Below are 16,527 nucleotides of genomic sequence, written 5' to 3' on the forward strand. Positions count from 1 at the left end.
GGTGATTTTTTTGGGGACAGCTACCATTAACATATCCATAGTAACACTGTCATATAGGGATTCTGGGATAACAGTATTGGACTCGATTGGGCCACCAGGTCCTGACATACCAGAAGAAGCACACCAAAGAGATGCCAGCCAGTAATAGTGACAATGTCCCAATGCATAGGTCAAGTTAGAAAACAAGCAGCAGGGAGAAGAAAAATTACAAGCAGCCAAGCAAGTCCTCAGGAAAAAGACACACCACAAAATAAAATCAATCACAAGACAGCAATAACAGTGACTTGAAAGAACTTCTGAGCCTTCTAGATAGAGAATTAAAAATCACCATGATTAAAAAACTGAAAGAGGACCTCCCCTGGTGGCACAGGTGGTTGAGCACAGTGCTGTGAAGCTGTTCACAGTCTCTGCAGCGTAGGTTAGATCCTGGTTTGCTGGAGAGAGTTCCATATAGCACAGCAGACCTCTCCTGTCATGCCCACTGCTCCTCTCAGCAGTGTATTTCATCAGCCTGCCTATTCTGTTCCTTGCTCTGTCTCTGGTGAATACTCTCACATTCCTGCAAATCTGGCCTGTACCCCAGTTCTTGAATAAATAAATAAATAAATGTTTAAAAAATTAAAAAAAAACTTAAAAAAGTCAAAAATGATATGGGAAAAACAATCAATGATCAGAAGAATGAAATTGAGTCCCTAAACAGGGAAGTGAAAGAAATGCAGGAGATCAAAGGAACAGTGGAGGAGCTAAAGAACCCTGAGAAAAGCAATGAAAGCAGAATAGATAAAATGGAAGAACGAGTAAGTGCTCTCGAAGACACAAAAATAAAAAGAACCAAAACAGAAAAGAAAAGAGAAGTACAAAGGAAAAAGGATGAAGAAAGCCTTCGGGAACTATCTGACTCCATGAGGAGAGGAAATATAAGAGTTATAGGAATCCCAGAGGAGAGGAGATAGGGACAGAGAAAATATTCAAGAAGATAATAGAAGAGAACTCCCAAGCATGAAGAAGGAGCTGAAAATAGATATACAAAAAGCAAGAACACCAAACATCCATGATGAAAGGAAAAATACAGAAAGGCACATAACAGTAAAGCTCCCAAGAATCCAAGACAAAGAAAAAATAATGAAGCTGACAGGAGGGAAGAAACAGATAACATACAAAGGAAAACTAATCAGGCTGACATCAGACAATCTCCAAAGAAACACTACGGGCAAGGAGAGAGTGTAGGGGCATAGTCAACAAACTCCAAGAAAACAAATGCCAACCAAAATACTGTATCCAGCAAAGCTTTCCTTCCCCTAGAAGAAAGAATAAGGACCTTCCCAGACAAACAGAAATTCCAGAATTTCATTACAACTAAATCCCCACTCCAAAAAAATACTACAAGGAGTTCTAAAGGTAGAACCAACAGAGGGCTAAATAAGAACGAAACAAAACAAAAAATAAAATCACTAGAAATGACAAACAAAATGGAAAATACAGATGCTAACATATCAATATTAACTCTAAATGTAAATGGACTAAACTCTTCAGTAAAAAGACAAGAGTTGCAGACTGGATTAAGTAATAGAACACAACATTTTGCTGTCTCCAGGAAACACATTTAATTACAAAAGATAAAACAGACTGAAAGTAAAGGATGGAAAACAATCCCACAAGCAAATGGACCAAAAAAGAAAGCAGGAACAGCTATACTTACATCAGTAAAACAGATTTCAAATTCAAAAAGGTAAACAGAGACCCAGATCATCACTACATTATGATCAAGGGGAAAGTACATCAAGAAGACATAAACATAACACTCATTAACTTATACTCATAAAATGAAGGAGTACCAAAATATATCAAACAACTATTACGGTCTCTGAAAACAGACATCAGAGAAAATATATATGTAGTAGGAGATTTCAGCATACCACTATCAACAATGGATAGATCAACAAGACAAAAAATAAATAAGGACACAAAATCTCTAAATAAGGCTCTAGACCTCATGAGCTTAACAGACATCTAGAGAACACTAAACTCCCAAAAATCTGAATACAAATTTTTCTCAAATGCACAGGAATCAATTCCAGGATCAATCACATACTGGAACACAAGAATCACGTCAACAGATACAATAAGATTGAATGCATAGCAAGCATCTTATTTGACCATGAAGATATCAAACTAGAAATAAACCATAAAAAGAAGGCAAGAAACTCTCCTACCTCATGGGGATTGAAACCCACACTACTGGAAGACCACTGAACTAATGAGGAGATCAAAGAAGAAATTAAAAAATTCTTTGAGTTGAATGACAAGGAGGACACCATTTCCTAAATGAATGCGATGCAGCAAAAGCAGTACTAAGAGGAAAATATATATTAATAGAAGCTCACATTAAGAAACAAGAAAGAACACAAAGAAACAACCTAATTTCAAAGCTCAAAGAACTAGAAAAAGAATAACAAAAAATCCTAAAACTAGTAGCAGAAAAGAAATAATAAAAGCCAAAGCAGAAATAAATGAAATAGAAACTAAAAAAACAATCTAAAAGATTAATGAAACCAAAAGCAGGTTCTTTGAAAAAATAAATAAAATAGACAAACCCCTAGCCAGACTCACAAAGGAAATATGGGAAAAAGCACAAACAGGATCACAAATGAAAGAGGAGAAATCACAATGGACACAGCAGAAATCAAAAGAATAATCAGAGATTAGTATAAACAGTCATATAGAAATAAGTTCAACAACCTAGAAGAGATGGACAAATTCCAACAGTTATACAATCACCCAAAGCTAGATAAAGAAGAAATAGAACACCTAAACAGACCAATTACATGCAGCAAAATTGAAATGGTAATCAAAAACCTCCCCAAAAACAAAAGCCCAGGACCTGATGGATTTACCAATGAATTCTACCAAACAGTCAGAGATGAATTTGTGCCTATCCTTCACAAACTCTTCCAAAAAATTGAGAAGGAAGGGATAATACCAAACACATTCTATGAAGCCAACATTAAACTAATATCAAAAACGAACAGGGACAACACAAAAAAAGAAAAATACAGGTCAATTTCTCTAATGAACAATGATGCAAAAATACTCAATAAAATTTTACCTATCAGAATCCAACAATGTATCCATAAGATAATTCACCACAACCAAGTAGGATTCATTCCAGGGACTCAGGATGTTTCAACATCCGAAAATCAATCACCGTCATCCAACACATCAACAAAAGGAAATATAAAAACCATATGATAATATCAATAGATGCTGAGAAAGCTTTTGACAAAGTGCAACACCCATTCATGATAAAAGCCCTTGAAATTCTTGGGATACAAGGAACATACCTCAACATCATAAAGGCCATATATGACAAGCCAACAGCCAGTATCATTCTCAATGTTGAAAAGCTGAAAGCATTTCCATTAAGATCTGGAACAAGACAAGGATGTCCACTCTCACCACTGCTTTTCAATATAATACTGGAAGTCCTAGCCAGAGCAATAAGACAAGAGAAAGACATACGGAATCCAAATAGGCAAGGAAGAAGTCAAACTATTAATATTTATGGAGGATATGATAACATACATAGAGAACCCCAAAAATGCCACAGAAAAACTAATTAAACTAATCAATCAGTTTAGTAAAGTGGCAAGATACACAATCAAAACACAAAATCAGTAGCCTTCTTATACACTAACAATAAATCTGAAGAAGTAAAAAAAAATCCATTTATTATCAAAACAAAAAAAATAAAATACTTGGGAATGAATCTAACAAAAGAGGTAAAGGACCTATACAAAGAAAACTATGAAACACTATTAAAAGAAAGAGAAGAAGACACAAAGAAATGGAAAGACATCTCCTGCTCATGAATTGGAAGAATAAACATTAAAATGGCCATCCTACCAAAAGCAATATACAGATTCAATGCTACTCCAATAAAAATTTCAATGATATTCTTCATGGAAATAGAACAATTATTGATGAAATTCATCTGGAATCACCAAAAACCCCAAATACCCAAAGGTCTTCTGAAAAAAAAAAAAAAAAAAAAAGGGAATGGAGGCATCACACTCCCAGACTTCAAACTATATTACAAGCAATAATCATCAAAACTGCATGGTATTGGAACAAGAACAGACACACAGACCAATGGAATCAAATAGAAAATCCAGAAATAAACCCACAGATTTATGGTCAACTATTATTTTACAAAGGAGCAAAGAATATGCACTAGAGCAAAGAAAGTTTGTTTAATAAACGGTGCTGGGAAAACTGGGTCACTACATGCAAATGAATGAAGCTTGACCACTACCTCACACCATACACAAAAATCAACTCAAAATGGATTAAAGAACTAGACATAAGACCTGAAACCATAAAATACATAGAAGAAATATAGGTGAAACACTACATGACATGCACCTCAAAGACATCTTTACAGACACATCACCCAAAGTAGTGATAGTGAAGGCAAAGATAAACAGCTGGGACTACATCAAATTAAAGAACTTCTGCACAGCAAAAGAGACAATAACAAAAACAAAGAGAAACCCCACCAACTGGGAGAACATTTTTGCACCCAACACTAATGTTAAAGGACTGATCACAAAAATCTGCAAAGAGCTGATGAGAATCAGCAACAACAAAGAAAATAATCCAGTCAAAAAATGGGCAGAAGAGCTAAAAAGAAACTTCTCTGAAGAGGAAATGCAAATGGCCAACAGACATATGAAAAATGATCAACGTCACTTTTAATCAGGGAAATGCAAATCAAAACTACAATGAGATACCAACTCACAGAAGTGAGAATGGCACATATTAAAAAAACTAGCAACAACAAATGTTGGCGAGGTTGTGGAGAAAAGGAACTCTCCTGCACTGCTGGTGGGAGTGCAAACTGGTCCAACCACTATGGAGAGCTGTGTGGAGATTTCTTGAACTATTAAACATAGAGCTTCCATATGATCCATCAATTCCACTCCTAGTATTTACCCAAATGACATAGAAACAGTAATTCCAAAGGGCACCTGCACCCCTATGTTTATAGCAGCACTATTTGCAATAGCTAAGCTATGGAAGTAACCCAAATGCCCAAAAATAGATGATTGGATCAAGAAGGTGTGGTATACATACACAATGGAATATTACTCAGCAATCAAAAAAGATAAACACATGCAGTTTGCAGCAACATGGATGGAGCTAGAAGAGATCATGCTCAGCGAAATAAGTCAGAAAGAAAAAGAAAAATACCGGATGGTCTCACTCGTAGCAGGGATTTAGAAAACCTAAATAAGAGACCAGGAAAAAGACTAATCAATAGAAAACAAAACTCAAAATCAACAAGCAACTATAAACCAGAGACACACTAGGGAGGGGGGGATGGAGGGGCAGGGAAAGGAAGGAATAGAGTCAAAATAAGGGGGGTGCAATTGTATGGGGAATATAACCAAAACGAAAATGCATACATTGTGCAAAGATGAAAAAAGATGTAAGAATTATATAAAATAAAACATTTAAATAAAAAAGGGCTCCTACACCCCTATGTTTATTGTAGCAGTATTTACAATAGGTAAGCTATGGAAACAACCTAAATGCCCAAAAATAGATGATTGGATCAAGAAGATGTGGTACATATACACAATGGAATACTACTCAGCAATCAAAAAAGATAAACTCATGTGATTTGTAGCAACATGGATGGAGCTGGAAGGGGTCATGCTCAGTGAAATAAGCCAGAAAGGAAAAGAAAAATACCGGATGGTCTCATTCATAGCAGGAATTTAGAAAACCTAAATAAGGGATCAGGAAAAAGACTAAATATAATAAAGTCAAAATCAAAATCAACAGGCAACTATAAACCAGAGTCACTCTACAAGGGGTGGGGGGGGGAACAGAGTAGGATCAAAGCAAGGGTGGTGGAATTTAATGGGGTTATAACCAAGATGAAAATGCATGCATTGTGGGCCTCCCTGGTGGTGCAGCGGTTAAGCGCTGTGTTGCAAAGCTGCCCGCGGCCTCTGCGGCGCTGGTTCGATCCCCAGCTGCTCCCCAGCCACCGGAGGAGGGTCCCACATGGCGCATAGACCTCTCCTGCCGCCCGCTGCTCCCCTCAGCAGTGTACTTCGGTCCTTCTGCCTGCTCTGCTCCCCGCTCTGGCTCTGGTGAATTCTCTCGCCCTCTTGCCCTTCTGACTGTACCAAGTGCATGTATAAACAAAATGAACAAACAAACAAATAAATAAATAAAACATGCCTCTATTAAAAAAAATAAAAAAAAGAAAATGCATACATTGTACAAAAACAAAAAAATGATGTAAAATATATATAAAATAATAAAAAAAATTTGGTCATTGAGGTAATCAACTATGAACACTACAGACTTAGATGCGAGGGTCCTGGCTTTTGTACATGGAGTTGCTGGCATAACAGTGTTCCTACAAAAAGCTGAGATGCTCAGAATCCTTTTATCATGCTTGCTGCCACACTCTTCCATCTGGCAACTCCTGAATTTTGTCCTTTTATAATAAACAAGTAAGTAAAATATCCCTCAGAGTTCAGTAAAACATCCTAGCACACTAAAACCAGGGAGGGGTTCATTGGAACCTTTGAATTAGAGGTCAAAAGATCTCAAAACAATCTGAACTTGCAACCCTCAATCAGAATCTGTGCTTACAACTGGTATCAAAGTGGGGAGCAGATAAAGGAGACTGAGCAATTTACAGCTGGAATCTGATGTTATTTCTAGGTAGATGGAGTCAGACTTTTTGAATGCTTGGACACCCTTGGTGTGCAAAAATTGCTTGCTGATTGGAGGTGGGGGGATACCTCATGTTAGAATTGGGTTTAGGAACCCAAACACCTCTCTCCCTTGTGGAAATATCTCCAATTTCGTGGAGATATCAGAAAATATTTCTCACCACAATTCAACATTTTGGAGGTCCATGGATCTTAGTGAACTAGGTGTCTCAGTTGTGGATTTGAGAACAAAATGACCTCAAAGCTAGGATAAGGTATAAGGAGGTTAGAAATCTGAAAGGAGTCAAGGTCATGAGATAGAGTAAGATTAACTGGACTCAATTTGTAAACTAATCTCTTAGGAGCAGAGTGTCAGTAAGAAAAATTTCCTCTGTCTCCAGGCCAGTGTCTCACAGGAAAAGGATGTGCTCAGGGGTGGAAGGAATAACAATGGGAACAGTGTTTAATGAGCAGACAGGGATCCATAAATATCTCCTCTGCTGCAGGCCCACGAGGCTTCAAACATTTTGCTGGATAGAGCTGGGTTATTTCTCTTTGGGTCTTAAATCTGATCAATGACCAATGTTTCACTCCTACCTGCTGTCCTCGCTGCAAACAGACCTTCAGCATCCATCATCAACCACCAACAGATTTTGGATGCTGAGAGATCACATCCAGGTGAGTCAAGAGCCCAGGTGTTGCTTCAGGAAATATCAGAGAAATGGAAGCCAATGCTTTCACCTGAGGTCACCTGAGAACCTAACCTATGTATCCCACAACCAAGACATTACTGTTTTTGTTTATAGGGTTGACGATTACATGTTTTTAAAAGTGGCTGATGGACTTAGCAATGCAAGGATCATAGTAGAAATTAAGTGATAGAAATGGAGGTCAAATTACATGAGACTGAGCAAGGAATGAGTAACTTAAAGTGCTTCCACAATATGAGAATACATTAGAGCAGTTTTGAAATGCAGGAAAATTTGAAAATAGAGCACTAAATTTGAAGGCCTATGCAGTGAATTGAGGGCATTTTTAACTTTCTAAGATTGAGTGTAATTAAGCACGTTTGTGTTTATTAGAAATCCCAGACCGTGGAGGTGATTATTACTTTGCCCCAGAAGGCTTTTATTTTTAATTTAATGTTTGGACAGTATGTGATTTTTTCCCCTCAGTGTGGTCACAGTATCCTCTCACCACCAAAGCACCCACAGTCCAGCACAATAGTCCCTGTGCTCTGCCCCCACCCCTATTTTCACTACTGTTCATTACTTGTCCTCCCCTTTCCTTCCTGAATGCTTCAAATCTATGGTGAACTTTCAAGGTTTGTCTTTGTCTAACCCTTTGACTTTTCTACATTGCACATATAAGTGAAAACATCCATTATTTACCTTTTTCCTTCTGAATTATTTTGCTTAGCATCAAACCATTCCAGCTCCATCCATGTTGCCACAAATAGCATGGATTTATTATTTTTGATCACTGAATATTATTCATTGTGATGTATTAGTTCATTTAAAGTTTGGTGGAACTCACTTATTAAACCATATTGTCCTTGGTTTTGTTTTTTGGAGGAGTTTTAATTGCCGTTTCAAGTTCCTTACTTGTAATTTGTTTATTGAAGCTTTTTCTTTCTTCCTTATTGTCTTGGGTGATTTTCTAATTCTAAGAATTTGTCCATCTCATCTATTTAGATTGTTTAATTTGTTTGCATATAAATGTTCATGTAACTTCTTATTATCCTCTGATTTTTACTGTGTTGTTATAATTTATCCTCTTTCATTAATGATGCTGTTTATTAGAGTTTCATTTTCTTTTTCTTGTGAGCCTGTCTGAGGGGAGTGTTCTTTTTGTTTATTTTCTCAAAGACCCCGCTTTTGGTTTTATTATCTTTTGGACTGTCCCTTTAGACTTTTAGACTTTCTATTTCATTAATGTCTGCTTTAATTTTTATGATTTCCTTACTTCTACTTGTTCCTGGAAGGATCTGTGCCTTTGTCCTTGGCAGTCACAGCCAGGCTGGTTCAGCAGCAGCTGTGCACCAGCAGGGAATGGTGACGGTGAAATGCAGTTAAAAGGAGCTTCAGAAGAGGCTCCTGCTGGAGTTGTGGACCATAGACATCATTCGGTGGTCAAGGGTTTCATTTATGTACTTGATATTATTTTATTAATTTGGATGTTTTCCATTTTCCAAGTCATTGCTTCATTTGTGTATTTGAAAGTTTAATGAACCCTGACATTGAAGAATTATTTGAATTTCTAAAGAAATGCCCAGGGACTCTGATCAGAGCTTTGCTTGGCTTTCAACCAAATCTATGCACTGTTCTCTCTCCATGAAAGCAAGTCATAAGGAAGTTAACAAGCAAGTATCTTTCTCCTTAGAAATAGGTTCTGCTCACTCCTGTTCCTGGGCAGCATTAACCAGGGGAAGTGAGCCGAGTGTGGAGCATGTGGAGAGGTGAGGGAAGCTCACCTCCTCTGGAGAAAGCGGACACAGGAGCATTTGCTGGTGTGATCTGACAGAGATTACAATTCTAACTCTTCTTGATAGCATATGCTAAGGACTCTGGCTCCTGGACTAATTCTGCACCCCTATCCCCTTGCCAGAGGCGTTTGTTCTGCCCCTCTCAGCTACATCTCAGCTCCTCAGAAAAGGATCAAAATTCAGATAGATGTGAGAAGGTCAAAGGTAAGACTAAACACTCTCCTTTCCCTCAGGAAATAGCCATTGCCTCCCCACAGAAACCCCACCTTCCTCAAGGTCCTAGGAGGCCCGATCTGAGGCCAGGGGTTAGGCATTTTATATCAAGGATGCTATGAACATATTTCATTTTTTTTAAGAATAATGTTTGTGAATTTTAGGTGTTCAGGCAAGCTTTTGAAAATGTATGTAATTTTGTGTTGTTCACCAATGGTTTTTTATAAGCCATTTACTCAAATAAATGGAGTTGCTTACAAAAATAATCACTCATAAAAATGTCTTATCATTTCACAGTTCAACATCTTTCTGTATAGTATGTTACACATTTGAGCAAGTATGGTATGTTATAACTTTTGTGTTTATTCACAAAATTTAGTTATTTTTCTTGTGCGATGTTCAATCAGTAAGATATCTTGACTTTGTAAAAATATTGTTCCTTTCCTTTTGGATGCCTGGTTTTGCTGATTGTCAGTGACCTGGGGTCAGGAGCTACAACTGGCACTGGAAGATTCTCCTCATCACAGTCTCTAGGACCACCTGAGCTGATTAGCTCTTCTCCCCTCCCATGTGTCTTTATTTCCTTCTAGTTTCTATGTTTCTGCATTTTTTTTTCTATAATACAGCACACAAAACGGTCACATTAAAATGGAACCTCATCTTTTCATATCCATGGTGGCTCAACAATTGAAATTTGTGTTCCATTTGTATATTCTTTAGGGTAAAATACTTTGATGTTGATATAGTCTTCTATTATTCCTTTCAAAATAAATGTGTAAGGGGGTGAGAAAACCATGGAAGTAACAAGGTGTCTTTATAGTGTGCCTTGCGTTGTGTTGTGGTGTGGTGTATGTGTATGTCTGTGTGTATGGGTTTGTTTGAATATGTGTATATGTGAGTGTGTGGGGGGATTGTTATGGGTATTGTCTATATTGGTGAGTATATGTTTATAGGTGTGCAATGTTTGTGTGTTCCTGTGTGTGGGTATGTAGGAACATGTGTGTGTGTGTGTGTGAGTGGGTGTATGTGTGTGTATCTCTGTGTATGTGTATGAGTATATATATGTTTAGGGTGTATATATGTGTGTGTTTCTATATATGTATGTAGGTATATGTGTGTGAATGGGTGTGTGTACATGTGTGTTTGCGCATATGAGTGAATGTGTATGTGTCTATATTGGTATATCTGTGTGCGTAGAGGTGTGTGTGTACACAGGTATGTGTGTGTGTATTTGGGGGACACAGTTGTCAGACAGTGGTATGTCCATTTATATGTTCCAAACTGTGACCCATGAAATACAGGTGTTAAATATTAATATTGTAATACTGATGAGGCTCCAGCTCTATTCACAGAATATCTTGGAGCAAAATTAATAAAATAAAAGTTTCAACAACAAATGAGGGAACCCCTGGGCCTTCAAGTCAGCAGAGCAGGGAGGCCTCTGGGATCCTCGACATTCTCTGACACCATTTCTCATCACTCTTCCTTTCTCATTCCCCTGACTTTCTTTGACAGCTAAAGAACTGAAACAAGTGCTCTTTCTAGGACTTTATCCCCTTCAGGGCAAACACATCTCTTCCCTTGGTAACCTCTTGTCTCCTGCTCAGTGTTTCTTGAGGTCTCTGTTCAAACGTAACCTGATTACAGGTCTTCCTGAGCCTCCAGGAAAAACTAACACCCCCTCCATTTTTCTTGTACCTTTATTTATTGTTATTTTTTTTTAAACTACGGTAGCGCCTGTCACTATCTGACATGGTATAAAAATCTTTATGTATTTTTATTGTAGTCTTTCACCATCAAAGATTACAATGATGTTTTTCCTCAGCATCCTGTAATCTCTACCTTGAAGATAGTCCATGCTAACATGTATTCTTCAAAGTCATAAAGACATTCTTGTGAAAAGCGTCAAACATGATCTCTTGGGAAAACCTTAATGTGGAACAGGAGTGCTCATCAGAGATGGCAGGGGTCATGGAATGAAAAAAAAAAAAAGGTCTTTACAAGAAACATATTTCTTGACTGCAAAATAAATTGTACCATTTCATTCTCTTAGTAAAGTACAATATGTGAAAATTTCTCTCTTTTTTTGTTTCTAGCCATCACCACCAACACATGGCATAAATAATTATACACAAATTTCAGGATTTTTCCTTCTGGGATTGTCAGAGAAAGCAGACTTGCAGCCCCTCATATTCATGCTTTTCCTTTTCATGTACTTGACCACTATGTTGGGAAACCTGCTTATCATCCTGGCCATCTGCTCTGACCCACACCTACACATGCCCATGTACTTCTTTCTCTCCAATCTGTCCTTTGTGGACATCTGCTTCACCTCCACCACCATCCCCAAGATGCTATGGAACATCCAGACGCAGAGCAAACTCATTACCTATGCCAGCTGCCTCACACAGTTGCATTTTTTCCTACTCTTTGCATATCTGGATGACTTCATTCTGTCTGCAATGGCCTATGACCGCTTTGTAGCCATCTGTCACCCCCTGCACTACACAGTCATCATGAACACCCGGTTCTGTCGGCTCCTGGCTCTGGTATGCTGGGTCGCTAGCATTTTGGCTTCCTTGCTGCATGGCTTGATGGTGCTGCGGCTGTCCTTCCATACAATCGTGGAGATCCCCCATTTTTTCTGTGAAATCAATCAGGTGATACACCATGCATGTTCTGACACCTTTCTTAATGACATATTGATATATATTTCATTGGTGCTGCTGGGTGGTATACCCCTCTCTGCAATCCTTTACTCTTACTCTAAGATAATTTCCTCCATATATGGGATCCCCTCAGCTCAGGGCAAGTATAAAGCATTTTCCACCTGTGCATCTCACCTTTCCGTTGTCTTTTTGTTTTATTGCTCAGTCATGGGAGTATACCTTAGCTCTGCTGCTCCCCAGAACTCACACGCAAATGCAATAGCCTCAGTGTTGTACACTGTGGTCACACCCATGCTAAACCCCTTCATCTACAGCCTGAGGAACAAAGATATAAAGGGAGCTCTGAAAAGATTCTTTGGGGTAATAGCTATGAAAGGGCCCATTTGGGGGGATCTAAAGTAATCAAGGATGCAGGGCTGAAATTTTGAGTCCAAAATTGCTATTCTTTGATTATATTGTGGAAATAGTACTTGCTCTTCTATTAATTTCCTGCAGTGTTCTTTCATTGACTTCAATTTCTCTATACAATAAATATCTGATGTTATCATGGCTTCTAAGACATAGACACTTTCTCTTTTGCCCATTTTCCTACTTTCTTAAAGCTTTTCCCATCTTGGCTCAGAAATATTTGGAATTACCCATATTTTTCATGGGACAACACAGATTTCTTAGGAATGATAGATAATCTGATTTCATGTCATTTCAAATATTTTCTTTAGATTTCCTTTTTTTAAAAAAATGTTATCATCTGTATTACAAATATTTAATAAACTGTACTTGGCAATTAAGGTTATATATATATAACTGTACTTGGCAATTAAGGTTTATATATATATATATATATATATATGTATGTATATGACTGTACTGCAAAGAAAAATCAGAATCCGCAATTTTGTCCCTAATCTCTTTTCTACTTCAGAACTTTAACTGATCTTACTGAGTATGCAGACTGTAACCTGCAGCTATGATTTATAGCTGGCCTTGTGTTTGTTTCTACTACTCAGTGGGTTATACACATAATAATGGTATACATTGATTCCCAAAAATATAGCTCCCAGTGGAATTTACATGGAAAGAAAAATTTGAATGAAAAGATTGCCCTAATATGGCCCAAAGTCAGAAATAACCTTAAATAGATGAAACAAAATGAAAAATAATGTGGGGCCTCCCCCATGGCGCAGTGGTTGAGCACTGGGCTGCAAAGTTCCCCGCAGCCTCTGCAGCGCCAGTTCGATCCCCAGCTGGCCAGCAAGGGTCCCACATGGTGTGCAGACCTCTCCTGCTGCTCCCGCTGCTCCCCTCAGCAGTGCGTTTCATCAGTCTGCCTGTTCTGCTCCCTGCTCTGGCACTGGTGAATTCTCTCACCCTCCTGCACTTCTGACTGTACCCAGTGCTTGTATAAATAAATCAATAAATCTTAAAAAAAAGAATCATTTTAAAAAATGATAAATAATGTATTTTTACCATGTAATATATTTATGGAATATATTTATTTCTCATGCTGTACCACTTTTCACTGAAGTATGAAAGACTTGTTTGCTGTGTGTGGGGGTGGGGGACATGTATACATTAGAATAAATGATGATTGGTGTATTTTTCTAAATAATGTTCCATTTTTGCTTGAAAAATTACATTCTGACTAAAACTATAAGTTTTATTGCTCTAAACAAAAGATGTCCCCTTTCCTAAATTTTATGATAATCAATAAAAATGGAGTAAAAAATAATATTGAGGTCATCCCAACCTATCTCCTTCATGCTCAAGAAGCTGTCCCTCTTCATGATCTAAAGTGACTAAATAGAGCTGATCCCTGCTTGTCTTGTAATAAAGAGCACTGCTGTTTCTGCAGAAACAGTCTTCCTTCCACACTCCCCAGGGTCTATACATTGGAGAGTCAGTTGGCCATGCATTCATACGGATACCTAAAGTACTTGAATGAGAGAATAATTATCAATGATGTCCCCAGAATCAAAATGTAACAGTGTGATCTTCATAGAAAGGGGTGATTCCAGGTTTTCTGCCCCACCTAAAGAAGGGTGGAGCTGAGCAGCAAGAAGAAGGAAGGACAGAGAGACCAGGAGGAGGCACATGGAGAAGAGAGACATGTGAAGAAGTTGTGCTTGCTTCTGAGACTTGGACTTTTACCAAGGAATTTGGGACATGGAAAGAGACACTTAGGAGAAGCATGGGTGACAGACTCGTGGGAAGACTGACAGTGACAGTCTTTATATTGACTTGTATTTTGATTTTGCTCCTTTCCTTCCAGTCATGCCTGGCCCCTTCTGCCCCTTTCCTATGGGTCCCCACCAGGAGGTACCTAAGACTTGTGGCAGATCTTTGGACTCAGTGCCCTGCTTTGGGCCAACCCTGTTGAGCTGGGCATTTGCCCACAAGGGATGGACATTTACCCACAAGAGGATGGGTAACTTTGAGTGATTCATGGAGATACTATTTTAACTATATCCTTTCTCCTCTTTCTACTACATATAAATTTTATTAATTTTTTTCCCTATTGAAAGTCTTACACACTAACAGTATGTTTTGTCTTGATGCAGCGGATGGCAGAACCCATATAAAGCAGGTAGGTTTGGGGGGCTGGGGTGCCTTCAGCCTGCCTGCTAATAAGAACATATGCCAAAAATAAAAGACAACGGGCCATTACAATTGCTCTTGGTGCCATTTGGCTAGATAATTGCGTAGAAATTTTTACTAAGCAAACTTCCTTAATCAACCAATGACTCTATTATTGAATGGGAATATATGGTGGGAACTGTTGTGAGCCTTGTTTAGATAATTTCAAGTCTGAGTTCTACATTGAGTCATTTTTTGTTTATATATATTATATTATTATTCATTTTTGTACAATGTGTGTTCTCCCCTCAGGCGTAGTCCCCATAGAATTCTCACCACCAATACACCTATCATCATCACCATAGTCCCATGTGTGCTTCCCTTCCCTGTTTTGATCCCTCCCCTGCAGAGTGTCTCTGATTTATGGTTGCCTGTTAATTTTGGGTTTTTTATTTGTTTTTCTTTTCTTGATCCATTATTTGGTTACCTTATATCCCTATTATAAGTGAAACCATTCATTTTTTTTTCCTTTTGGCTTATTTCACTGAGCATAATCCCTTCCAACTCCACCCATGTTTCTTAGAATAGCATGAGTTTATCTTCATTATGTATATATACCACATCTTCTTGATCCAGTCATCTACTTTGGGGCACTTGGGTTGTTTCCATAGCACAAAATAGTGCTGCAATAAATAACAGAGTGGGGGTTTACTTTCAAAGTAATATTTTTGTATTCTTTGAGTAGAATCCTAGGAGTGGAATTGCAGGGTCATATGGTGGCTTCCTTTTTAGTAGTCTGAGGAATGTCCACCCAGCTGGACCAGTTTTCTGGACCAGTGGCTGGACCAGTTTGCTTTCCCACCTGCAGTGTAGGAGAGTTCCTTTTTCTGCACATCCTCATCAGCATTTGTTGTTGGCAGTTTTTTTTTTTTTTAATATGTGCCATTCTCACTTGTGTGAGGTGGTATCTATTGAGGTTTTGATTTGCATTTCCCAGTTTATAAAATGCAGTTTATAAACTGCATTTCCCAGTGTATTTATTTGCATTTCCCAGTTGCCTTTTCTTTTTCATATACCTGTTGACTGTTTACATTTCCTCTTTGGAGAAATGGATTTTTCTCCAAAATTTTTTTGACTGGATTATTTGTTTTGATTTTGAATCACATGAGCTCTTTATAGATCTTTGTGATCAGTCCCTTATCAGTTGTATGGAGTGCAAGAATTTTCTTCCAATGAGTAGCATGTCTCTTTGGTTAATGTCTCTTTTGCTGTATAGATTTTTTAAATTATTTTAGTGGTTTTTTATTAATTTATTAATTTATATATAATATTTTACATCTTTTTTTTTTCATTTTTTAACAATGTTTGCTTTCTTTTCTCAGGTGTAGTCCCCATAGAATTTCCACCACCAGTTCACTCATGCACTATCACCATCGTCCCTTGTGCTCTTCCATTCCTCGTTTTGATCCCTCTCATTTCCCTCTCCCCCACAGAATGACTCTGGTTTATAGTTGTCTGTTTGTTTTTTGTTTATTATATTTTTATTGTTATTATTTTTCCCTAATGCCTTATTTGGATCCCCTATATTCCTCCTATGAGATAAACAATCTGATATTTTTTTTTTCCTTCTGACTTGTTTCCCTGAGCATAATCCCTTCTAGCTCCATCCTTGTTATTTTGATGTAATACAGCTGTTTATCTTTCCCTTCACTTTCTTTGCTTTGGGGGAATGAGTGTTTAAGATGCTACTGTGATGTATGTCATGTAGTGTTTTACCTATATTTTCTTCTACATATTTTATGGTTTCAGATATTATGTTAAATTATTTTAACCATTTTGAATTGGTTTTGTG

General features: G+C 37.8%; 1 protein-coding gene across 1 annotated transcript; it reads left to right on the plus strand.

Moving 5' to 3' along the window:
- Window positions 1–7,316: 7,316 nt before the first annotated feature.
- On the plus strand, window positions 7,317–12,503 carry LOC311181548 (olfactory receptor 7A10-like; the record flags this gene model as incomplete). Its single annotated transcript, XM_084249998.1, has 2 exons — window positions 7,317–7,412; window positions 11,529–12,503. The coding sequence occupies 2 exons, from the start codon at window positions 7,317–7,319 to the stop codon at window positions 12,501–12,503; spliced, it is 1,071 nt and encodes a 356-aa protein (XP_084106124.1).
- Window positions 12,504–16,527: the final 4,024 nt, after the last annotated feature.

This window comes from Talpa europaea (genome assembly GCF_964194135.1).
Source record: "Talpa europaea genome assembly, chromosome: 12".
NCBI classification, from domain to species: domain Eukaryota; kingdom Metazoa; phylum Chordata; class Mammalia; order Eulipotyphla; family Talpidae; genus Talpa; species Talpa europaea.